The sequence below is a fragment of the Phascolarctos cinereus genome, unplaced genomic scaffold (genome assembly GCF_003287225.1).
Source record: "Phascolarctos cinereus isolate Bilbo 61053 unplaced genomic scaffold, phaCin_HiC Scaffold_4;HRSCAF=312, whole genome shotgun sequence".
In the NCBI taxonomy this organism is placed as follows: Eukaryota; Metazoa; Chordata; class Mammalia; order Diprotodontia; family Phascolarctidae; genus Phascolarctos; species Phascolarctos cinereus.
In genome coordinates this window covers 727,147,608-727,171,872 of record NW_027555847.1, presented here as the reverse complement: position 1 = coordinate 727,171,872, position 24,265 = coordinate 727,147,608, and the positions used below count along the sequence as shown (strand labels likewise).

The 24,265-nt window shown below is 46.5% G+C and overlaps 1 protein-coding gene across 1 annotated transcript in view; it reads right to left on the bottom strand.

The window, feature by feature from the left end:
- The window catches only part of LOC110202573 (uncharacterized), a 52,815-nt gene extending 30,040 nt beyond the window's left edge, over window positions 1-22,775 (bottom strand). The window contains 7 exon segments of the mRNA XM_078154498.1: window positions 8,228-8,751; window positions 17,710-17,877; window positions 17,962-19,718; window positions 20,417-20,512; window positions 21,055-21,181; window positions 21,966-22,066; window positions 22,699-22,775. Of these exon segments, the coding sequence (XP_078010624.1) occupies window positions 8,228-8,751; window positions 17,710-17,877; window positions 17,962-19,718; window positions 20,417-20,512; window positions 21,055-21,181; window positions 21,966-22,001 (2,708 nt within the window). The 5' untranslated portion in view covers window positions 22,002-22,066; window positions 22,699-22,775.
- Window positions 22,776-24,265: the final 1,490 nt, after the last annotated feature.

Here is a 24,265-nt window from a genome sequence, read left to right as displayed (position 1 = left end):
GTGGCACAGTGGATAGAGCACCAGCCCTGAAGTCAGGAGGACTTGAGTTCAAATCCGGCCTCAGATCAAACATTTGACACTTACTAGCTGTGTGACGCTGGGCAAGTCATTTAACCCCAATTGCCTTTAAAAAAATTATAAAAGTTATTTTGGGGATGAAAATTTAGGGGGTGCTTCTCAATTAGAGAATAGTACCAATTAAGGGCTATGAGTGCAATGCAATGGAAAACTTGTGCTCTAAGGGATGATAAAGAATATGGTCCAGAGAAACCTGGGAAACATATCATAAACTGATGCAATTGAACCAAAACAATGATTTTGTAAAGAAAAACTTGAAAAGACTTCATTGCTCTTATGAATAAAATAAGCAGCCAGAATTCCAGGGGAGTGATGATGAAACATGCTGCCCATCTAGTGACACAGAAGTGATGTGCTCAATGTGAATACTGAGATATTGGCAGAGGGTGCGGGCTGGGGTGGGGGGGAAGAAAAATGACCAATGTGGGAATTTGTTTTGCTTGGCTATACATCAAAGGTTCCCAAACTTATTTGGCCTACCTCCCCCCTTTCAAAAAAAATTACATAGCACTCCCCCACCCTAGAAATCTTTCTTTAACCCTTTAATGTTTTTTTATTTGCATCATATGAAAAAAATATAAAATGTTTTCAAAATGATGCATTTTAAATTTAATAATTTATTACAAATTTGTGGTTTTTTCCTGCATTGACATTTTGATGACACAACATTATGTCATGTAACCATTTATAGTATCGTTGTAAACAAGTCATTACACGCACATATTCCTGCTGATGCATGCTGGACTTCCCAACAATGTGCAACACTCTTGCAGTCCAAAACTTGCTTGTCAGGACCTGTTGGTGGACTTGACCACTGATCAGTTATAAGCTGTGTTTATAATCACTACGACTTTGATTCTGTTACACAACAGATGAAACAGGGGGCAGCTAGGTGGCTCAGTGGATAGAGAACCGCCCCTAGAGTCAGGAGGACCTGAGTTCAAATCTGGCCTCAGACACATAACACTTACTAGCTGTGTGACTGTGGGCAAGTCACTTAACCCCATTGCTTAGCCAAAAAAAAAAAACACACACACAACAGACGAAACATGTACGAATGGTTTTTCAAAATTTTCTTCTCTTCTTTCCTTATGCTTCCACTGTCCTCTTGTTTTTATTCAATGCTCTCCAATTGCACCTGAGGTTACTACCACCTCCCCAGAGCCCACTTTGGGAACCTCTGCTATACATGTTTGTAATGGGTTTTGTTTTTCTTACTTTCTCTATGGATTGGGTGCTGGTGGCAGGGAGGAGGCTGGAGGAAGAAAAGTAGGATTTTTGTGGAAATAGAGGGGGAAATTCCTGGGCTGTACTGTTGCTAGGATTTCAAGGGGGAGAAACCTCCTACAGGATATACAGTTAGGAGTATAAACCCCTCAGAGTTAGAGGATGTTGTTGGACAGCAGGCTCCTACAGAGGCAGCTGGAGGATAAAGCTAGAAAAGCAGAGACTAGGAAAAGCTGCCCACTCTCACTGCCTGCTCTACCTCTTGTACTTATTCTTTAACCCTTTTCAACCCTGCTTCCAACCTCATCACTCAACTGAACCTGCTCTCTCCTAAGTACCCAGTGGTCTCTTAAGTTGCCAAATCTGATAGCCTTTTGCGGCACACACCTAAATGTTTTCTTTTCTGGCCTTGACACGTCCAGTTCCTTCAGTCAGTGCATGTGCAGTCTAGAGCCCCTCGACATGTTGGTCATTCTCCATAACCGTCCCCCCTGCCAGCTGGCCTGGAAGGAAGGGGAATACAACAGGAAGAACATTGGAAATTGGTTTGGAGCTATCATGTAACTGACTTGTATATGGTGCCTATAAAACCCTTTACATGATCTCATCTGAGCCCCAATCGGCCCTTGAGGAAGGGACAAGCACCATTATTGAGGGTCAGAGCAGATAAGTGACTTGTTCACAAGTATGCTGTAGGTTTGTCCTCTTGACTCCAAATCCAGCAGCTTTCCCATGATCTCACACCACCCCAGCCACTAACTGAGGTAGTCAGGCTATCTCTTAAGGACGAACTCTGAACGATGGCCACAGTGCTGAGAAGAAAGAATACAAAGAAAGATCATAGCTAGTCCCTACTCTTAAGGAGCTGCCAGTCTAATGCGGGAAGCAGCATGCGAAGGGGACTAAGGGGAATAAGGCGTAGGAACCTGGGAAGGGAAGGAGAGAGCCAGGTTAGGAAGGACTGGTGGCCAAAGTCAGGGTTTTGCATTTGATCCTGGAGGAGGTAGGGAGCCCCTGGAGTTTATTGAGAAGGGGACTGCCATGGAGAGACCTTTTTACAGGGAAGGAAACAGGTTCAGAGAGATTATATGACCTCCCCAAGATCACACACCTGGTAAGAGAGCATATTTCAAACCAGGCTTCCTGAATCCAAGTCTAGTACTCTATCTGCTTCTTCCCCTAGCCCCACATGCCACAGGGATTAAGAAGCAAAGGTGGGATTCTATCTCAGGTCTTGTCACTCTAAAATAAGTATTTTTCCCATTGTATCACACCACCTCCTAAAATCTCAAGTAGTGACTTTAGGGAAAAGAAATGTCACAATTCAATCTGTCAGTCAATCAATGAACAAACAATTCTTATTTACCTACTGTGGTCCAATCTTTCTATCTCTGTCTCTGTCTCTCTCTGTCTCTGTCTCTCTCTCTTCCCTTCCCTCCCTCCCTCTCATGCATGTACACAATCACAGACACACAGACACACACAGACAGACAGATAGACAGACACACACACACACACACACACACACTTTTCTAAATGCTGGACTCAATTTTCTAAGGCCCATTGGCAGCAGAAAATAGCTTAGCTTCAGCCAATAAGGTAATTCTTTTACAATCTCTACAAAGGATATGAGTGCTAAGAAAACTAGTTTTTCAAATCACAAGACCCTTGTGCTTTAACAGAGACCTGGGTAATGGGACCTTCATCCTCAGAGCCTATGTAACACACTCTGTCTATTGCCAGCTTGTGTGGAGGGGTTGGCAAGCTTGCTTCCAGCAAGAAGAGATGTCACATGATGGGATGTTACCCCTTTCCCTGTGATGAAATCCCTGATCATGGATGCACAATCCAGAGTACACACAGACTGGGTTCAGCCTCCTTTGCTGTTCAGTTTTTTCAGTTGTTTTCAATTCTTCATGACCCCGGTCGGGTTTTCATGAGAAAGATAGACTGGAATGGTTTGCTGTTTCCTTGGCCAGCTCATTTCACAAATGGGGAACTGAGACAAAGGGGATTAAGTGACTTGCTCAGGGTCCCACAGTTCTAGGTGTCCAGATTTGAACTCAAGAAGACAAATCTTCCTGACTCCAGGCCTGGGACTTTATCCACTGTCCATTTCCTTCAGTCTCCTTACCACGTCATGTTGTCCAATGGCTGCTGAGCTGGAGCTAAGAATGCGACAAAGGCACTGACCAGATGGCCTTGGTCCCGCTGGTGAGCAGGGAGGAAGGGCTAGGGTGCCTCTCTTCTGGTGAGAGACAGAGCTGAGGTCCTCTGTCACTGGAAGGTGCCGTGAAGGAAGGCAAGTGCTCAGAGCGCTGTTGCTGCTAAGGAAGGTGGTGGCCATGGAGACCCTTTGTTGCCAGCTGCCTCCTTACCCAGGCTGACATGTGGACTATGAATTGAGGCCTCTCTCCATGACCTCTTTGTGCTTTCCAGCTTGTAAAGGAAGGAGCACAGGAAAAGTCACTGATGTTGGGAGCTTTCAAAGGTTGGGTCCTGACAAGTCCAAGAACTGGATTTGATAAAAGTTAAGCACCAGAAGGCCAAGCTGCTCTGCCCTATCTGGAAGTGAACATGGTGGGGTGAAGGCTTCCTAGCCACTGCTCTGAGTCTGAGCCCTTTCTTCTCAAGGACATAAGTAATAGATATAAGCATGTGACAGGGATTTGTTTATGTTTATGTTCTTGTTGTATCTTCTCAGTAAAAGTCCTTTCATAAAAGAAAACTGATTGAGTGATATAAGAGTGCTTATCTCTGAAAAGGACACATGATAAGAGGGAGATACCCAAAGTAAATGATGATTGATACTGGAGAGGAAGGGAGAGGAGAGGAGGGAGGGGAGGGGAGGGAAGGGAAGGACCTGTTAAAAATATTTATCACAGCTCTTTTCTGGTGTCAAAAGAATTGGAAATTGAGGGGATACCCATTAACTGGGGAATGACTGAACAAGTTATGGTATGTGATTATAATGGAGTACTATTGTGCTATGAGAAATGAGCAGATTGCTCTTATGAAAAGGAGAGACGTGCCTGGGCTGATGCAGAGTGAAGTGTCCTGTGCACAAAGTAGCAGCAATATCGTAAGATGATCAGCTGTGAATGATTTGGCTGTCCTCCATAATACAACAATCCAAGACAATTCTGAAGGACTTGTGGTGAAAGATGCTCTCCATCCCCAGAGAAAGAGTTGATACCTGAACACAGGTGGAAGCATACTTCTGCTGCCTGATTTTTCTTAGGTTCTTTTTGTCTATGTTTTCCTTCAGAAAATGATTATTATGGAAATATTTTGCATGATTACACATGTATAACCTATATCACATTAGTTGCCTTCCCAATGAGGGGGGTGAGGAGGGAGAAGGGAATTTGAAGCTCAAAGTTTTAAAAACAAATGTTAAAAATTATTTTTATATGTAACTGGGGAAAAACAAAACACTAAATTTTAAAAAGAAAAAAAGAAATATTGTTAGAAGTGTGAATTCTTCAGTTCTTTTGGGTTATGGATTTAATTGTTGAAAGACATAAAAAAATCAGTAGCAGATCAGTGAGCGAGCTAGGGTGTCAGTATTTTAAGATTTCAGGATTTATCTATGTTAAGTGGTTAAAGTGCAGTGATTTGACTTCAATTAAGAACTAGAAATCCCAAAGGAAAAGATTTTTAGAAATCAGTCTGTAACCAGCTTTAGTCTAAGAGTTAGGTTAGATAATTACCTGATTAATCATGTTTATCTACCTTTCAGGATAAATCTGAAGGCCTTATTGAATCTAACACTACATAAATATTGGATATGGTAAAGATACTTGTTATTGTGATTTGTGATTATTATGTAAAATCTTAATGATTTCTTTGTACTGTTCAATCATTTAATTATTATTTAAGTAATTCTATGAAAGGTCTTAAGGTTTCTGCCTGGGGACTGGCCATGCCCTGCAGCATTGTATCAAATTCCTTAGGTCTCTGCCTGGGTCAAAAAACAGAACCTTGGGGTAGTTTAGCCCAGCACACTTTGAGCTAACCTGGTAACGACAAAATCTCCTCTCCCAATATGAGGCTACATTGGCTGTTCACACTTCCTGAATATGATTTCCCTCTGTCTTAGAGCATTTGCTTTACTGGCATTTTCAAGAAAGCCTCTATAAATGTGCTCCTGCTGGGATCAGATTTCAGCATCCTAGATGCATCTTCTCACGTTAGGAGGTAAGCAAAAGTGTAGAGTTTGTAGCTGAATGAGGACTTCAAATGGAAAAATTGGAGAAGAAAAAGTAGGAAATGGTCATTGTACTGAAGAAGATGCCTATAGAGGGGAACTCAGAAAAATCCCATCCAGAGAGCAAGAACACTAGTGCTTAAGTGAGGTAGTTTGAATTTAAAAAAGAAAATGACTTTGGCAGGTGAGTGGAGGATGAACTGGTCTGGGGAGAAGCTGGAGGCTGGGAGACCAACAAGCAGGCTCTGCTAACAGTCCAGGATGAGGTGACCAGAACCTGCACTAGGGAGAGGGCTGGGACACTGGATTGAGGGGACGTGTGCAGGCAAGAGATTGTGTAAAAAGAGAAATCACTCAACTGGGCAGCTGACCCCATATGTAGGCTGAGAGAGGGAGGAACGGTCAAAGGGAACAATGATGCTGCCAGCCTGGGTGACCTGGAGGGTGGTGGTATCCTCCAAAGGAATAGCCAGGTTCAGAAACAGGGAGCGTTTGGGGGGAGATACTGAGTTGTCCTGGGAGATAGTGAGTGGGAGACAACTATGGGGCATCCTGCTTTAAAAGTCCTATTTATTTGTTGTAGATTTGAGTAGAACCCATGGCATGGATAAAACCCCCCAAGTGAGAGAGCTTGGAGAGAGGGGGACCAGAAGGCTTGGAAAAGCCCCCCAGACAGAGGGCATGTCGTGGATGCTGACCCAGCAAAGGAGGCAGAGAAGGGAGGAGTGGTCAGACAAGAGGGAGGAGGGGACCCCAAGGGAGCAGAGCCATGAAACTGTCAGGGAAGACAAGATGAGGCCTGAGAAGAGGCCACTGGATTGGGACATTTGGGGAAGGAGTTAGCAATAACCACTGAGAAGATGAGACAAAGTCTCCCAGGACAGGCTCCTTTTCAGGCTTCCCCCCACCTGCTGACTCAGGTCAGGTAAATGAGCATTCATGAAGTGTCTGCTGGGTGCCAGGCACTGTGCTAAGCACTGAGGATACAAAGAAAGACCAAACCCAGGCACTGCCCTCAAGGAGCTCCTGGTGTCTAGTGGAGAGACAACCTGCAAAGGGTACAGTACAAATGAGACACAGAAGGCGAGGGTCCATCTGGGGAGGGGGTCTGTGTGGTGGTGCTGCACTGGCATTAAGGGGGACCAGGAAAAGCTCCTTACAGAAGAGGTGACTGCAGCAGGGCCCGAAGGAAGCCAGGGACCCTCTAAGGCCGGCTCCTACAATTCCCTATACATCTGGTATGCACTTGGTCACGCTCTTGAAATAAGCCCAGGTTTCTGCCTTTCTGGGTTTCTGATGTGTTTCCCCCAGGGCCTGGCAAGCAGGAAGGGCTCAATCCACTGCGATCTGTTGATGGAATGGCTTCTTGCCCTCTGTTCCTCTGATGACAGAGAGCACTGGAGAAATGACCTGTCTACACCATGATTTGAGAAACCACTTCAGGACAGAGGACAATTCTGCTTACCTGACAAAGCCTGGGAGTGAGGAATATGGGGAGAATCCAGCTGTAGGGTCGCCCTTGACTCCACCAAATCCCTGGCCAAGACACATCTTCCCAAAGATGCCCTTCCCTTCCACCACCTTAGTGCACACCTTCTTACTCTCTCACCCGAATTTTATAAACAGCCTCCTGTTATCTGGGTCTCCTGCCTCAAGCCTCTCCCCACTCCAGCCCTCCATGCACAAGTCACTCAATGATTTTCCTATAGCACAGGTCTGACTATGGCACCCCCACTGTCCCTCAATAAACTCCAGTGGCTCCCTATTTCTTCTAGGATCAAATACAAAGTCCTCCCTTTGGAATTTAACACTCTGCGCAAACCTCAACTCTCAGGGAATTGGCGTGAGGGCCACCCTTGTGACCCTGGGCAAGTCACTTAACTCATCTGAGGCTGGTTTACTCATCTGCAAAAAGAGGGGGCTGGGCCCAGTGGCCTCCCTTCCATATCTAAGTCTATGACTCTACAGTAACAAGGGGACAAGCCAATGACAGCCCCTTCTTTCTGGCCATACAAAGATGGACTAAAACAAGATCATTTCAGCAAAGAAAGTGAGGAAACAAAATATCAAAACTTCAAAGACCACAAGAGCTGTACTGACCTAGAAAACCACAAACTATGTTTAATTGTGGTTTATTTTTTTAAAATATTTCCCTCTTGACTTTGTACACAATAACAGCCACATTATGTGATGACTAATATTGTTAAACTGAACCCTTCTCAGCATTACAAGGATCTAAGACATCTCCAGAGGCCTGGAGATGTCCACATCCAAAGAAAGAACTATGGAAGTCGAATCGCTATCACATATTTTTCCCTTCTGTTGAGTTTTGTTTCCTCTTTCTAAGAGTTCCTCCTATTGGTTTTAATTTTTTACTTACAACTTCAGTAATGTGAAAATATGTTTAATAGGAATGTAAATGTAAAGCCTATATCAGATTGTGCACCATCTTGGGGAGGGTGGGGGGAGGAAGGGGGAGAAAAATTTTCAACTCAAAAGCATATGGAAGTGATTGTTGATAAATCAAAATAAATTAATAAAATTTAAAAAAATTAAAATATTTCCCTCTTACATTCTAATCCAGATCAGCCCATCAGAATGTTCTTCTGCAGTGATTAAATTAACAAAGTTTCTCTCCATCACAAGTTCTGTAATGTTGAATATGTGCTCTGATCTCTGGGGGAAGCCTTCCTGCATTAATCATATTCCTAAGATTTCTCTCTGGTATGTATTCTCTTATGTACTGAAAGATTTGAATTCTGGGTGAAGGCCTTTCCACATTCATTACGTTCATAGGGTTTCTCTCCAGTGTGAGTTCTCTGATGTCGAGCCAGTGCTGTGCTCGAGAAAAAGGCTTTCCCACAATCACTGCATTTAAAAGGTTTTTCTCCAGTATGAATATGACTGTGTTTTGTAAGACTAGACTTCTGAGTGAATGCTTTTCCACATACACTGCAGTCATATGGTTTCTCTCCAGTATGAATACGACTGTGATTGGTAAGACCACACTTCTGAGAGAATGCTTTTCCACACACACTGCACTGATGAGGTTTTCTCCCTGTATGAGTTCTCTGGTGCAGAGTAAGCTCAGAGTTTGATTGGAATGTCTTTCCACAATCACTGCACTTAAATGGTTTCTCCCCAGTATGAATGCTGAAGTGCTGTCTAAGATGTGACTTCCGGCGAAAGCTCCATCCACATTCAGTGCATTTATATGGTTTCTCTCCAGTATGAATATGACTGTGCTTGTTAAGATTAGACTTGCGACGGAATGCTTTCCCACATAAACTGCATTTATGTGGTTTTACTCCTGTATGAATTGTCTGGTCATTGCTTGAAAAGAATGTCTTCCCACATTGATTACATTCATAGGGTCTCTCTCCAGTATGAGTTCTTCGATGTTGAGTCAGTGCTCCACTCCTGCGGAAGGCTTTCCCACAATCACTGCATTTAAAAGGTTTCTCTCCAGTGTGAATGCTCAAGTGGCATCTAAGATCTGCCTTCAGGCGAAAGATCTTTCCACATACACTGCAATGATAAGAGTTTATTACTCCATGAGTTCTCTGGTGCAGAGTAAGGTTAGGGCTTGATCGGAATGTCTTTCCACATTCATTGCATTCATATGGTTTCTCTCCAGTATGAATACTACTGTGCTTGGTAAGACCAACCTTTAAAGAGAATGCCTTACCACATATACTGCATTGATGAAGTTTTATTCGTGTATGGGTTCTAAGGTGTTTAGAAAGGCTACAACAAGATTGGAATCTCTTCCCACAATCTTTACATTCATAGGGTCTCTCTCCAGTGTGAATTGTCTGATGTCCAGTCGGTGCTGTCCTCCCACAAAAGTCCTTTCCATACTTACTGCATTTAAAGGATTTTTCTCTAGTATGCATGCCTTCCCACAGTCATTACATTCATAGGGTCTTTCTCCAGTATGAAATCTGCAGTGTTTTGTAAGACTTTTCTTGTGCTGGAAGACTTTTCCACAGTCACTGCACTTGTGAGATTCGTTTTGACTTTCCATACTAGTGTGTAGAGTACAATCTGCCTTTTGACAGGATGTTTTCCCACATTTAATCAATTCAGAAGACATTTTTCCTGCATGAGTTCTCTGCCATAGAGTAACTTCATTATTTGGGAAGAAAGAATTCCCATTTTCTTGAAGCTGCTCTTCAGCATGAATTCCATGTTTCTGAATTTGGTCCAAATCATAACCAAAAGCTTTCTGACATTTGTTAACCTCAGAATATTTCTTCTGTGAATGGATTTGATTACTTCGTCTTTGGTCTGACTCCAAGCTCCTTCTCTGGGTATCACTCTCATGGAGATCCATTACTACAGACATTCCACATTTTGGAAAAAGGACTAGCTCTGGGCTCACGGTTTGGCTGCATCTACTGTATTCACAGCCTCTGACTTCATCAGCAGTTTCTGCTTGGATTACTTTTCCTTGTCTAGAGAGTTTCTCCTCATTGCTGTTGACACAACACTCCCAAGTTTTCCCCATTTTGGAGATGCATGGGTCATTACACAAGGACTTTTGCTGGGATAAGACTTCTATAGACATATTTAACTTTGGCATTGACTCCTTGGTCTGAGGCCTGGTGTCCCCATCTGAAGGAAAGAAAAAGTGTAAATGTCCTTTTCCTTGTATGAATAAGCTTTTCTGTACACTTCACTTTTTCCAATATTCTGTCTCGTATAAGCAATGTATGTGTTTTTTCCAAGTGAAGTGAAATCAATTCTCAAGGTTTCCAAAATTACTTTGAATTCACCAAGCTTATCCTTTCATTTAGCCCAGTATTATAGGAGGTGAATATGCCAGAACTGATGCAGATAATGCACAATTAATGAAACTATGAACAACTGCTCTCCCATACACCAATATGAACAAAGTACCTTAAAGTATTTTTTTTTTGGGAAAATTCTTCATCTGAATATCACCCCTGAGAGTCATGAGAATGTGATCACTGGGTCTAAGAAGAGGAAATTCTGAGGAGCTCGTACGCCGCAGAATTCCACTTTGCTTTCCAAAAAGATGGAAATAATTCAAAGTTCCACCCACAGTGGAGCAGCGCTCCTGCATTCTGAAGGCACCAACAGAATCATTTGTATTTCTCCCTATCAAGTGACTTTGGTATAAAAGGCAACAACATCCAAACAAACTAGAGTAGTGGGGAGAAATGAGCTGTAAGACTGCTGTCTGAGGGGCAGCTGGTAGCACAGTGGATAGAGCACTGGCCCTGCAGTCAGGAGGACCTGAGTTCAAGTCCAGCCTCAGACACTTGATACTTACTAGCTGTGTGACCCTGGGCAAGTCACTTAACCCCATTGCCTAGCCAAAAAAAAAAAAATCACGTCTGGAAAAAGATCTCATGACCGAAAAAGTCATCCAGAGGATCACAAATGTGCCCATTTTCATGAGGTGCCCAAATGTACTGAGTTCGGGCACTCACACACTCACCTGGCCAGCAGCTTCTTAGGACACTATCCACTGAAATCCCATGTGCTTCTCCAGACTCCAGCTGAGAGATCATGTTCACATTGGAATCTGCAAGGCCTAGTGAAGGGAAATGGCACAGTGATGGACAGGTATGGTCACCTCACAGCCCATGCCTCACCAACCCCTAGGAGCAAGTGAAGAAGGGCCAGGGAGTCTGGGGGCTGTGCAGAAGCATACAGAAAACATCTGAAGGGTGATCTGGTTTCTTTTCCTGGGAAGATACAGCAATGGGATAAAGAATGGAGTTGGGTTCAGAGAGACAATGAGTTCATTTGACCCATTCAATGCTGAGGCATCTGGGAGCTTTCTTGACTTCAGTATCTGCCCTGGGACTTGAGAAAGCCTCCCTGGCCTGAAGAGAGAGCTGGAGCAGGCTCACACAATGAAGCTGACAGTTTCCAGCCATACAAAGCAAGAGCCCTTCAGCTGGGACCAGGCAGAGCACAAGAACCCTGTCTCTTGGCCTCACTGCAAGTAACAAATGCTTGGTTTTCTTACAGGCCAAAGCAACAGTGCTGAACAGTAGACCCAGCCCCAGCAGAAGGAAGCAAACAACCTTTTGGGGCAGATCCCAAGTCCCCAGAGGAGCCTCCTTACCCAGGCTGACCAGGTTCCTGTAGTTCTCCAGCATCACCTCCCAGTAAAGCTCCTTCTGGGAAGTGTCCAGGTAGCCCCACTCCTCCCAGGTGAAGTCCACAGCCACATCCTTGAAGGTCACTGATTCCTGAAACAAATCAATCTGTGCCTGTCCAGGGACCACAACCCACATGGATGTGGGAAGGGGAGTGAAGGGGGACAGGAATCAGAAGGACTGATTCTTAGTATATTCAGGTTGCAGAGTGTTCAAAGGAAAATCACAAGGAGCATTTACTACATGCCTCAGGTTCTGAATCATGTAATACAAGAACACTCATTGTCAAGCCCATAAGCACTGATGGAGTGTCTGCCCTGTGTCAGGCTCTGTGCTGAGCCCTGGGGATACAAATGAGGGCAAAAGCAGTCCCTGCCCTCAAGGAGCTCACAGTCTAATGGGGAGACAGCAGGCACAGAAACAGTCCTGAGGGTTCAGCAAGGCCCCAGCAGCTGAGGAGACCAGGCGTGGGTTCCTATAAAAGTCAGGGCTTGAGGTGAACATGGACGGATTAAGTCAGTGCCTCCAAGAGGGGCAAGGTGAGGGGAGAAAAGCATTCCAGGCAGGGAGGGAAGCAGAGGCAGAGAGAAAAGATGGGGGTCACATGTAAGGAACAGAAAATAGGCCAGGAAGCAGGGAGGACTTTAACATGCTAAGACACGGAAAGGTAGAAGGGCTCAGTTTGTACAGGGCACTAAATGCCAAATGGGGGGTTTTATCTGACCCTGGCACAGTCAGAGCTCGATCCACTGTGGTCTGGGGACTGAATCTGCCCAGGTGCTCTGAGGACAGAGAGCACTGAGAAAGGACCTGTCTACACTGTGACCTGAGACACCTGTCAGGGAGGAGGACAATGCTGCTTACTTGGGGGGGCCTGCTGGTGAGGAACTTGGGGCCCATTCTGGCTCCTTGCTGCTCCCCGCTCTGGCCCGCACCTTGGCCCATGGGGTCCCAGGAGGCAGAGCTGGAAAGGAAAAAGCAGCCATGAGTGGGGGTGGGCCCTTTCCCCTAGCCCCCTGACCTGCCTCCAGGGCAGCCTGTCTGTGTCCAGGACTCGGGTCAACTCAACGCGCATTGATGAAGCACCCACTGTATGCCTCCCTGCATTCTAGGTGCTGGAGATGCCAAGGAGATAGAAAAGCCCAGGCTGTGCCCCTGCCCCCTCAGAAATGCCAGGTCAAGTGAGGAGGGAGGGGGCAGGGACAGCTGGAGGGAGGGGGGGCCCCCTGGGCTGGGGCTGTAGGCTTCTTTCCTAGGGTGTCTGAATCCTAGAAAGGCATGGTCACGTGAGGAGGGAGGGGCGGTGACACCTGGGGGCAATAAGGGGTGGGGCTTGGGGCTGGGAGGGGGTCCTCCATGTCAAAGCAGGGCAGGAGAGGGGGAGATGAGAAGAGAGGGAAGAGAAGAGAGGTGAGAATGGAAGAAGATCCGGGGAGGGGGCGAAAGAAAAAGGGGAGAAGAGAGGGGGAAAGTGAGGAGGGAGAATCAAGGAAGGGGGCAGGGTGGTCCCGCCTCACTGAGAGCCCTCCAAGGGCCCAGGAGCCTTCTCCCCACTTCAGAGAGGGACCAACTGAGGCAAAGAGAGGGGCAGAGAAGCCTGGTAGAGGAGGGGGCGGGGATCCCAGGTGCCCACCGGGCACACCCCTCCCCCCCACAGGCCACTTCACTCTTCATCAGTTCTCAAAAATATTCCCAGGTTTACCCAGGTGCAGGACCAGCATCTTTATCATTCCTTAGAGCACATGTCTTCCATTACATTGTATTCACAGACCATAATTTGTCCATTTCTTCTTCAACTGGGGAGCACTCCCTATGTTTTAATCACAAAAATAACTTCTATCAACATGTTTTTACTTATGTGTCCTTTTCATCTCCCTTTCATTTCTTTCGGTACAAACCTAGTGGTCTGTTATCAATGGTGGTGTTTGTTGGGCATATTTCCAAAATGCTTTCCAGAATGGCTGGACCACCACCAACAGCTCATTAATATGCTGTTTTCCCATATCCCATCCATCATTTATTATTTTCTTTTTGGAATGAAACTTGGCAATCTGGTGCTTGTGAGGTGGAATCTCAGAGTAGTTTTCATTTGTATGTCACACATTAATAGTTATTCACACTGGGTTTTTTTTTTACCATATAGCTACTAATAACTTGGATTTTGTCCTCTGTAAACAACCTATTCATATGCTATGACCACTTATCAGTTGGGATATGACACATAAAATTTGCATCACTTCTTTATATATCAGAAAAATTAGCCATCAGGTAAGGTGGTTACAAAGATTTTTTTCCCAATAAACTATTTCACTCCTAATTTTGGCTCTATTGATTTTCTTTGTATGTAGAAGCCTTTTCATTTTATGTAGAAAATTAGCTGGCTCAGTGTGTGGAACACTGGGTCCAGAATCAGGAAGATCTAAGTTTAAATTGCCTCACACACTTCCTTCATGTGTGACACTGATAAGTAACTTAAACCTCTGTTTGTCTCAATTTCTTCACCTGTAAAAGGGGGCTAACAATAATACCCACGTCAGAGGGTTATTGTGAGGATCAAAACGAGATAATAATCCTAAAGTGTCTAGCACAGTGCGTGGCACATAGTAACTGTTAACTAAGTGTTAGCCATTATGTAACTAATCAGAATTAGCCACTTGCCTTAATGAGTTTCTTTATCTTTTCTTTGATCATGACTTGTTCATCATTCCTAGATGTGAAAGATAATTTCCTCCTGGACCCACTATTTTGTCTCGATATCACCCTTTATGTCTCAGTAATGTCCACATTTGAAGGTTATCTTTCTATGTGGGATGAGATACTGATCTCCACCTAGTCTCTGCTAACCAGCTTTCCAGTTTTCCCAACAGCTTTTGTTGACTACTGAGTTTCCCTCACAGTTACTGGGTCCTGAGTGATGTTTCAAAAGTGGGTAACCACTTCCTTGTGGAAACCTAGCATAATATGGCAAAAAGATTTCTGAGGTAGATGGTAAGAGACTCAGCTAGGAGATGGGGTTGTCTTTGCAGCTAAGTAGAGAAATAACCTTGGCCACTTCTTTTAATCTGCTTGGCCCTCATTGTCTTCTGGAAATTTCTACCCTCCTGGAAGATGAGGAGTTGGAGTAGAACATCACTCATGACTCTTTCATTCCTAACATTTTATTTTCTGTGTGCTGTATGGCTTCTGTAAGAATCAACCAGAGACTGTTCAAGAAGTGGGACTATTAAGAAAATAAAATGAAAAAAGAATCTCTCTTCAAGGAGCTTACATGATCCTCATGGGGATAATACCTATAGGATTTTCACAGAATTTTCTTTGGATCTATTCACCAGTCACTACTGTCTGTCTTCTACACTCCAGTTGGCTCCTGTTTTCAATCATGCAGGGCCTTCTTGCTCATTGAAATTCCACTTTGATACTTCAGTGGAGTCAAGAACCACGGCCCTTTCTCATCAATAGGACAATCTACTCTCAGAATATGAGGCTAGACTGGCTGTTCACACTTCCTGAATATGATTTCCCTCTGTCTTAGAGCATTTGCTTTACCGGCATTTTCAAGAAAGCCTCTATAAATGTGCTCCTGCTGGGATCAGATTTCAGTATCCTAGATACAACTTTTCACGTTACGCAGTAAGGGTTTGTAACTGAATGTGAACTTCAAATGGAAAAATTGGAGAAGAAAAAGTAGAAAATGGTCTTTGTGCTGAAGAAGATGCCTATAGAGGGGAACTCAGAAAAATCCCATCCAGAGAGCAAGAACACTAGTGCTTAAGTGAGGTAGTTTGAATTTAAAAAAGAAAATGACTTTGGCAGGTGAGTGGAGGATGAACTGGTCTGAGGAGAAGCTGGAGGCTGGGAGACCAACAAGCAGGCTCTGGTAAAACTCCAGGATGAGGTGACTAGAGCCTGCACCAGGGGGAGGGCTGGGACACAGGACTGAGGGGACGTGTGCAGGCAAGAGATTGTGTAAAAAGAGAAATCACTCAACTTGGCAGCTGACCTCACATGTGGGCAGAGAGAGGGAGGGAACATTCAAAGGGAACAATGACGCTGCCAGCCTGGGTGACCTGGAGGGTGGTGATATCCTCCAAGGGAATAGCCAGGTTCAGAAACAGGGAGGGTTTGGGGGAAGATACTGAGTTGTCCTGGGAGATGGTAAGTGGGAGATGTCTATGGGGCATCCACTTTAAAATGTCCTATTTATTAGTTGTAGAAAAACAAGTGTAAAGGAGTGCATCAGATGAGATCCCCAAGTGAAAGAGTTTAGGGAGAGAAGAAAGAAGGTCCAGGCCAGAGCCTTGGAGAAGCCTCTCAGACAGAGGGTATGACGTGGATGCTGACCCAGCAAAGGAGGCAGTGAAGGGAGGAGTGGTAAGACAAGGAGGAGGGGACCCCGAGGAAGCAGAGCCATGAAACTGTCAGGGAAGACAAGATGAGGCCTGAGAAGAGGCCACTGGATTGGGACATTTGGGGAAGGAGTTAGCAATAACCACTGAGAAGATGAGACAAAGTCTCCCAGGACAGGCTGCTTTTCAGGCTTCCCCCCACCTGCTGACTCAGGTCAGGTAAATGAGCATTCATGAAGTGTCTGCTGGGTGCCAGGCACTGTGCTAAGCACTGAGGATACAAAGAAAGACCAAACCCAGGCACTGCCCTCAAGGAGCTCCTGGTGTCTAGTGGAGAGACAACCTGCAAAGGGCAAAGTACAAATGAGACACAGAAGGCGAGGGTCCATCTGGGGAGGGGGTCTGTGTGATGGTGCTGCACTGGCATTAAGGGGGACCAGGAAAAGCTCCTTACAGAAGAGGTGACTGCAGCAGGGCCCGAAGGAAGCCAGGGACCCTCTAAGGCCGGCTCCTACAATTCCCTATACATCTGGTATGCACTTGGTCACGCTCTTGAAATAAGCCCAGGTTTCTGCCTTATTGGGTCTTTGATGTGTTTCCCCCAGGGCCTGGCAAGCAGGAAGGGCTTCTTGCCCTCTGTTCCTCTGATGACAGAGAGCACTGGAGAAATGACCTGTCTACACCACGATTTGAGAAACCACTTCAGGACAGAGGACAATTCTGCTTCCCTGATGAAGCCTGGAGGTGAGGAACATGGGGAAAGCCCATCTGTAGGGTCGTCCTTGACTCCACCAAAGCCCTGGCCAAATCTCCTCCTTTCTGTCTCCACACATCTTCCCATGGGTGCCCTTCCCTTCCACCACTTTAGTGCACACCTTCTTACTCTCTCACCTGAACTTTATAAACGGCCTCCTCCTATCTGGGTCTCCTGCCTCAAGCCTCTCCCCACTCCAGCCCTTCCTGCACAAGTCACTAAAGTGACTTTCCTATAGCACAGGCCTGACTATGTTACCCCCACTGTCCCTCAATAAACTGTAGTGGCTCCCTATTGCTTCTAGGATCAAATACAAAGTCCTCCCTTTGGCATTTAACACTCTGCGCAAACCTCAATTCTCAGGGAATTGGTGTGAGGGCCACCCTTGTGACCCTGGACAAGTCACTTAACTCATCTGAGGCTGGTTTACTCATCTGCAAAAAGAGGGGGCTGGGCCCAGTGCCCTCCCTTCCACAGTGAAGTCTATGACTCTACAGTAAGGGGGAACAAGCCAACGACAGCCCCTTCTTTCTGGCCATACAAAGATGGACTAAAACAAGATAACCTCAGCAAAGAAAGTGGGGACACAAAATATCAAAACTTTAAAGACCATGGTGTCACACTCAAATGCAAAACAGCTGTATTGACTCATACAGCCATAAACTAACCTCATCTGTTTTATTATGGATTTATTTTCTTAAATACTTCCCAATTACAATATAATCTGGATTATCCCACCAGTGTTTTGCTTCAATGATGACATAAATGAGCTTTCTCTCCATCATGAATTCTATAAAGTTGAGTAAATGCTGTGATCTGGGTGAATACCTTCCCAAATTTATAATATTGCTAAGATTTGTCTCGGGCATGTATTCTCTTATGTGATAGAAGCCCTGCATTCTGGGGGAAGTCCTTTGTACATTCACTGTCTTCACAAGTTTTCTCTCCAGTGTCATTTCTCTGATGTTGAGTCAGTGCTGTGCTCCGGAAGAAGACTTTCCCACAATCATTGCATTTAAAACATTTCTCTCCAGTATGAATACTACTATGTTTTGTAAGACCAGACTTCTGAGAGAATGCCTTTCCACATACACTGCATTTATAAGGTTTCTCTCCACTATGAATGATATTGTGATGAGTGAGAATGAACTTCTGAGAGAATGCCTTCCCACAAACACTGTGTTCATGAGGTTTTATTCCTGCATGATTTCTATGGTGCTTGGAAAGGCTAGAGCTTGACTGGAATGTCTTCCCACATTTGCTGCATTCATAGGGCTTCTCTCCAGTATGACTTCTCTGATGTTCAGTCAGTGATGTGCTCCAGAAAAAGACTTTCCCACATTCATTACATTTAAAAGGTTTCTCTCCGGTATGAATTCTACAGTGTTTTGTAAGACCAGACTTCCGAGAGAATGCCTTCCCACATACACTGCATTGATGAGGTTTTATTCCTGTATGAGTTCTCTGGTGATGAGTAAGGTTAGAGCTTGATCGGAATGTCTTTCCACAATCACTGCATTCAAATGGTTTCTCTCCAGTATGTATAAGACTGTGTTTGGTGAGACCAAACTTCTTAGAGAATGCCTTCCCACATACACTGCATTCATATGGTTTCTCTCCAGTATGAATAAGACCGTGTTTGGTAAGACCGAACTTAGTAGAGAATGCCTTCCCACAAACACTGCATTGATGAGGTTTTATTCCTGTATGAGTTCTCTGGTGATGAGTAAGGTTAGAGCTTGATCGGAAGGCCTTCCCACAAACACTGCATTCATATGGTTTCTCTCCAGTATGAATAAGATTGTGGCTGGTGAGACGACACTTCTTAGAGAATGCCTTCCCACATACACTGCACTGATGAGGTTTCATTACTGTATGAGTACTCTGGTGATGAGTAAGGTTAGAGCTTGATCGGAATGCCTTCCCACATATACTGCATTCAAATGGTTTCTCTCCAGTATGAATGAGATTGTGGCTAGTAAGATCACACTTCTGAGAAAATGCCTTCCCACATACACTGCACTGATGAACTTTTATTCCAGGATGAGTTCTAAGGTGCTGAAAAAGACTAGAGCTTGAATGGAATGACTTCCCACATTCATTACATTCATAAGGTCTCTCTCTAGTGTGAGTTCTCTGATGCCGAGTCAGTGTTGTGCGCCGAGAAAAAGAAATCCCACAATTGTTGCACTTAAAAGGTTTTTCTCCAGAATGAATCTTACAATGTTGCATAAGACTTGTCTTCCGGTAAAAGGCCTTTCCACAGTCACTGCATTTGAAAGGTCTTTCTCCACTATGGATTCTGTAGTGCTCTGTAAGAAATCGCTTCCGCCAAAAGACCTTTCCACATTCACCACATTTATAAGATTTGTTTGGACTCTTGATAGGGGCCTGTTGAGAACCATCTGCCTTCTGACAGGATGTCTTCCCACATTTAGTCAACCCAGAACACTTTTTTCCTGGATGAGTTCGCTGGGGTAAAGTGAGTTCATTTTTTAAAAGGAAAGAATTCCCACTTTCACAGAGTTGCTCTTCAGCATGAATTCCATGTTTCTGAATTTGGTCCAAATCATAACCAAAAGTTTTCTGACATTTGTTAATCTCAGAATATTTCTTCTGTGAATGGATTTGATTACTTTGTCTTTGGTCTGACTCCAAGCTCCTTCTCTTATGGAGATCCATTACTACAGATACTCCGTGATATGGCTCTGGGCTCACGGTTTGGTGATATTTACTGTTTTCAGAGCCTCTGACTACATCAGCAGTTTCTGATTGGATTATTTTTCCTTGCCTAGAAAGTTTTGCCTCGTTGCTCTGCTCTTTCTTTAACCTGCCACAATACTCCCAGGCTTTTCTCATCTTGGAGATGCATGGGTCATCCCACAAGGGCTTTTGCTGGGATAAGGCTTCCATAGAAATACTCAACTTTGGAGCTGTCTCCTTGGTCTGAGGTCTCCTGTCCCCATCTAAAGGAAAGAAAAAGTGTAAATGTCCTTTTCCTTGTATGAATAAGCTTTTCTGTACACTTCACTTTCCCCATTATTCTATCTCTTATAAGCAATGTACATATTTTTTCATTTGAACTGAAATCAATTCTTATGGCTTCTAAGATTTCTTTAAATTCACCAGGCTTATCCTTTCATTCAGCCCAATGATGTCATGTTTGGTGAATATGCCAAAGGGGCTACAGATGATCCACAATTAATGGAAATATGGACAACTTCTGGCTCTGATATGCCAGTGTAAACAAAGTACCTTATGGTATTTTTTTTCAGGAAAATTCATCTGAATATGATATCTAGGAGTGTCATGAGAGTGTGATCATTGGGTCTAAAAAGAGGAAGCTATATGGAGTTCCCACACCGCAGAATTCCACTTTGCTTTCCAAAAAGATAAGAACAATTCAATGTCCTATCTACACTGGAGCAGTGCTCCTGAATTCTGAAAGCACCAACAGCATCCCACCTATCTAGCCATACCAATTCACTTTGGCAAAAGCATTCACACAAACTAGAGGAGTGGGGAGAAATTAACTGTAAGATCTATGGCTGGTAAAAGACAGCAGGACCAAAAAAGTCATCGAGAGTATCATGAATGTGCCCATTGTCAGGAGGTGCACAGGTGAATGATCAGTTAAGCACTGGACATTCACTCACACACTCACCTGGCCAGCAGCTTGTTAGGACACTATCCACTGGAATCCCCTGTGCTTCCCCTGACTCCAGCTGAGAGATCATGTCCACATTGGAATCTGCAAGGCCTAGTGAAGGGAAATGGCACAGTGATGGACAGGTATGGTCACCTCACAGCCCATGCCTCATGGACAGCTGGGAGACAGTGAGGAAGGGCCAGGGAGTCTGGGGACTGTGGAAGAGCATATAGAAAACATCTGAAGGGTGATCTGGTTTCTTTTCCTGGGAAGATACAGCAATGGGACAAAGAATGGAGTTGGGTTCAGAGAGACAATGAGTTCATTTGACCCATTCAATGCTGAGGCATCTGGCAGCTTTCTTGACTTCAGTATCTGCCCTGGGACTTGAGAAAGCCTCCCTGGCCTGAAGAGAGAGAGCTGGAGCAGGCTCACACAATGAAGCAGACAGTTTCCAGCCATACAAAGCAAGAGCCCTTCAGCTGGGACCAGGCAGAGCACAAGAACCCTGTCTCTTGGCCTCACTGCAAGTAACAAATGCTTGGTTTTCTTACAGGCCAAAGCAACAGTGCTGAACAGTAGACCCAGCCCCAGCAGAAGGAAGCAAACAACCTTTTGGGGCAGATCCCAAGTCCCCAGAGGAGCCTCCTTACCCAGGCTGACCAGGTTCCTGTAGTTCTCCAGCATCACCTCCCAGTAAAGCTCCTTCTGGGAAGTGTCCAGGTAGCCCCACTCCTCCCAGGTGAAGTCCACAGCCACATCCTTGAAGGTCACTGATTCCTGAAACAAATCAATCTGTGCCTGTCCAGGGACCACAACCCACATGGATGTGGGAAGGGGAGTGAAGGGGGACAGGAATCAGAAGGACTGATTCTTAGTATATTCAGGTTGCAGAGTGTTCAAAGGAAAATCACAAGGAGCATTTATTACATGCCTCAGGTTCTGAATCATGTAATACAAGAACACTCATTGTCAAGCCCATAAGCACTTGATGGAGTGTCTGCCCTGTGTCAGGCTCTGTGCTGAGCCCTGGGGATACAAATGAGGACAAAAGCAGTCCCTGCCCTCAAGGAGCTCACAGTCTAATGGGGAGACAGCAGGCACAGAAGCAGTCCTGAGGGTTCAGCAAGGCCCCAGCAGCTGAGGAGACCAGGAGTGGGTTCCTATAAAAGTCAGGGCTTGAGGTGAACATGGACGGATTAAGTCAGTGCCTCCAAGAGGGGCAAGGTGAGGGGAGAAAAGCATTCCAGGCAGGGAGGGAAGCAGAGGCAGAGGAGATGGGGGTCACGTGTGAGGAACAGAAAACAGGCCAGGCTGGCTGGGCCACAGGAAGCAGGGAGGACTTTAACATGCTAAGACACAGGAAGGTAGAAGGGCTCAGTTTGTACAGGGCACTAAATGCCAAATGGGGGGTTTTATCTGACCCTGGCACAGTCAGAGCTCGATCCACTGTGGTCTGGGGACTGAATCTGCCCAGGTGCTCTGAGGACAGAGGGCACTGAGAAAGGACCTGTCTACACTGTGACCTGAGACACCTGCCAGGGAGGAGGACCATGCTGCTTACCTGGGGGGGCCTGCTGGTGAGGAACTCGGGGTCCATTCTGGCTCCTTGCTGCTCCCAGCTCTGTCCCACACCCCAGGCCCCTGGGGTCCCACGAGGCAGAGCTGGAAAGGAAAAGGCAGCCATGAGGGGGGTGGGCCCTTCCCCCCTCCACCCCGACCTGCCTCTGCCTGGGAAATGCCCACAGTGACCCCGGGGGCAGCTTGTCTGTGTCCAGGACTCGGGTCAACCCAACGTGCATTGGTGAGGCGCCCACTGTATGCCTCGCTGCATGCTAGCTGCTGGAGATGCCAAGGAGACAGAAAAGCCCAGACTGTGCCCCTCCTCGCAGAAATGCCAGGTCACGTGAGGGCGAGGGGGCGGTGACAGCTGGGGGGGGGCCCTGGGTTGGGCCTGAGGAGGTGAGGCCTGAGGGGGACAAAATGAAGAACTGGAGGGGAGCAGGAGCGCGGGGCAGGGGAGCGTCAAGCCGAATACGATGGGAGGCCTGCAGTCAGATAGAGGAGTGTGGGGGGCCAAGGGCATTCGTGTCAGGGCGGGGGATTTGGGGAACAGAGGGAGAGATAGGGGGAGGGCAGGGGGAAAGAGAGGAAGGAGGGGGCGGGGCGGTCCGGACCCAGGAGCCTTGCCCCATTTCAGGGTCGAGTCAACTGAGGCAAAGAGAGGGGAGGGGGTGGGAGTGCCGGGCGCCCGTCCCCCGCTCTGGCCCCCGTCGCGCGCCCTCCCCTCCCCTCACCTCGCACAGAGACAAGCAGTGGAGGCACAGCCTGAGTGAACGTCCCCGCGCCCAGGGATGGAGCCGCAAAAGGAAACTCCGGCGCCTGCGCAGACGCTCCCTCCGGGGGGACGCACCCATTGGCTAGTTTGCGGAGGGGCGGGCCCTTTCGGCTTTTCCTCCCGGGCCACGCCCCCTTTCCCTGTTTCCCAGGATTTGGGGGAGGGGAAATCCGCTCCCTCCCACCGCCTTAGAGGCTCTGGGAACTTTAAGCCAATCAGAGGCGCCGCCGCTGCCGAGGCCCCGCCCCGCCCGCTCCTCAGCCGGGTCCAGTTGGGAGCTCATCCCAGTCTGGACTTGTTGCGGACTGTCCTTCTACCTTCGGTTCCTCTCTGTAACGTGGGGCCGCCCCATTGCGCTGCGGGAGGCGCTGCAGCCTCACTCTCTGGCTCAGGGAGATGGGTCCAGGGCTGCCCACGGTCAGCGCCGCCCCTCGACATCCGGGCGCCTGCCGGGGTCTCTCCGGGGTCCCCAGGGATCCTGAAGCTGGTTCTGGGGAGCCCAGGGTCCCCCACCCCGCCGCGCCTTTGACTTTGTGGTGCTTCCTCCAGCAGCACCCCCTTCCCCTAGCTCTGCCTGCCAAGGACAGGCCCCTGCCCTCCCCAAGGGGCGGAGGGGGAGACAGCAGGGCAAGAAATGAACCCTGACCTCCCTAGACCTGCCCCTCCCCCCCAGGTGGGTGGGACCCTCGTTCCCCCTTTCCCAGAAGAGTCTCTGGTCATTGGCATTGGTTTGCCAAGCTCTGTACACGCCCTGTGTCCTTGGACCTTCATTGCACAGAGGGGAAACTGAGGCACATTTGTTGCAGTGTCTGGGGCTAGACTTGAATCCAGATCCCACACTCCCCCCATGCCCATCCTCAGACAGCCTCCTGACCTTGATGCCCTCCCTACTAAGGGTGCTCCCCTACCCCCTGCCCCTCTCTTCTTCCCCAACACTCATAGCCTGATCACAACATTCAGGGCTCCTGCCTGCTCAAGTCAGACTTGGTGCTGGGTGGGTTTCAGGGGCAATCATATGTTCCCATGGCCAGTCTTGGGGTCCTTTTTTCAGCTTTAAACCCTGCAAACGGGCAAAGATAACAAAAATTATTATAGTGTTGGAGGGGTTGTGGGATGCTAAGCACACCAATATGGGGAACTGTGAAGTGGTCTGTTTTAGAAAGCAGTTTGGACTTGTGGGAATAAACAGCTAAAATGTCCACACCCTTTGAGCCAGAGACTCCATTGCTAGGCTGGTCCCCCAAGGAAGCCATTGGTAAGGAGAAGGCACCAGGAGAAATCAGGATGTTTATTGAAGCAACTTTGATGACTGCAAAGAACTGAAAATAAAATGGAAGCCCACTGATTGGCAGGTGGCTAAACAAAGTGTAGTCTGAGAATGTTAGAGAATATTACTGAGCTGTAGGAAATGATGCATGTGATGAATTCGGAGAAGCCTGGAAAGATCTGTGTGAACCGATGCAGAGGGATGTCAGCAGAGCCAAGAAAACAGTGTGCAAAGTAACCACAGCACCAGAAATGGGAAG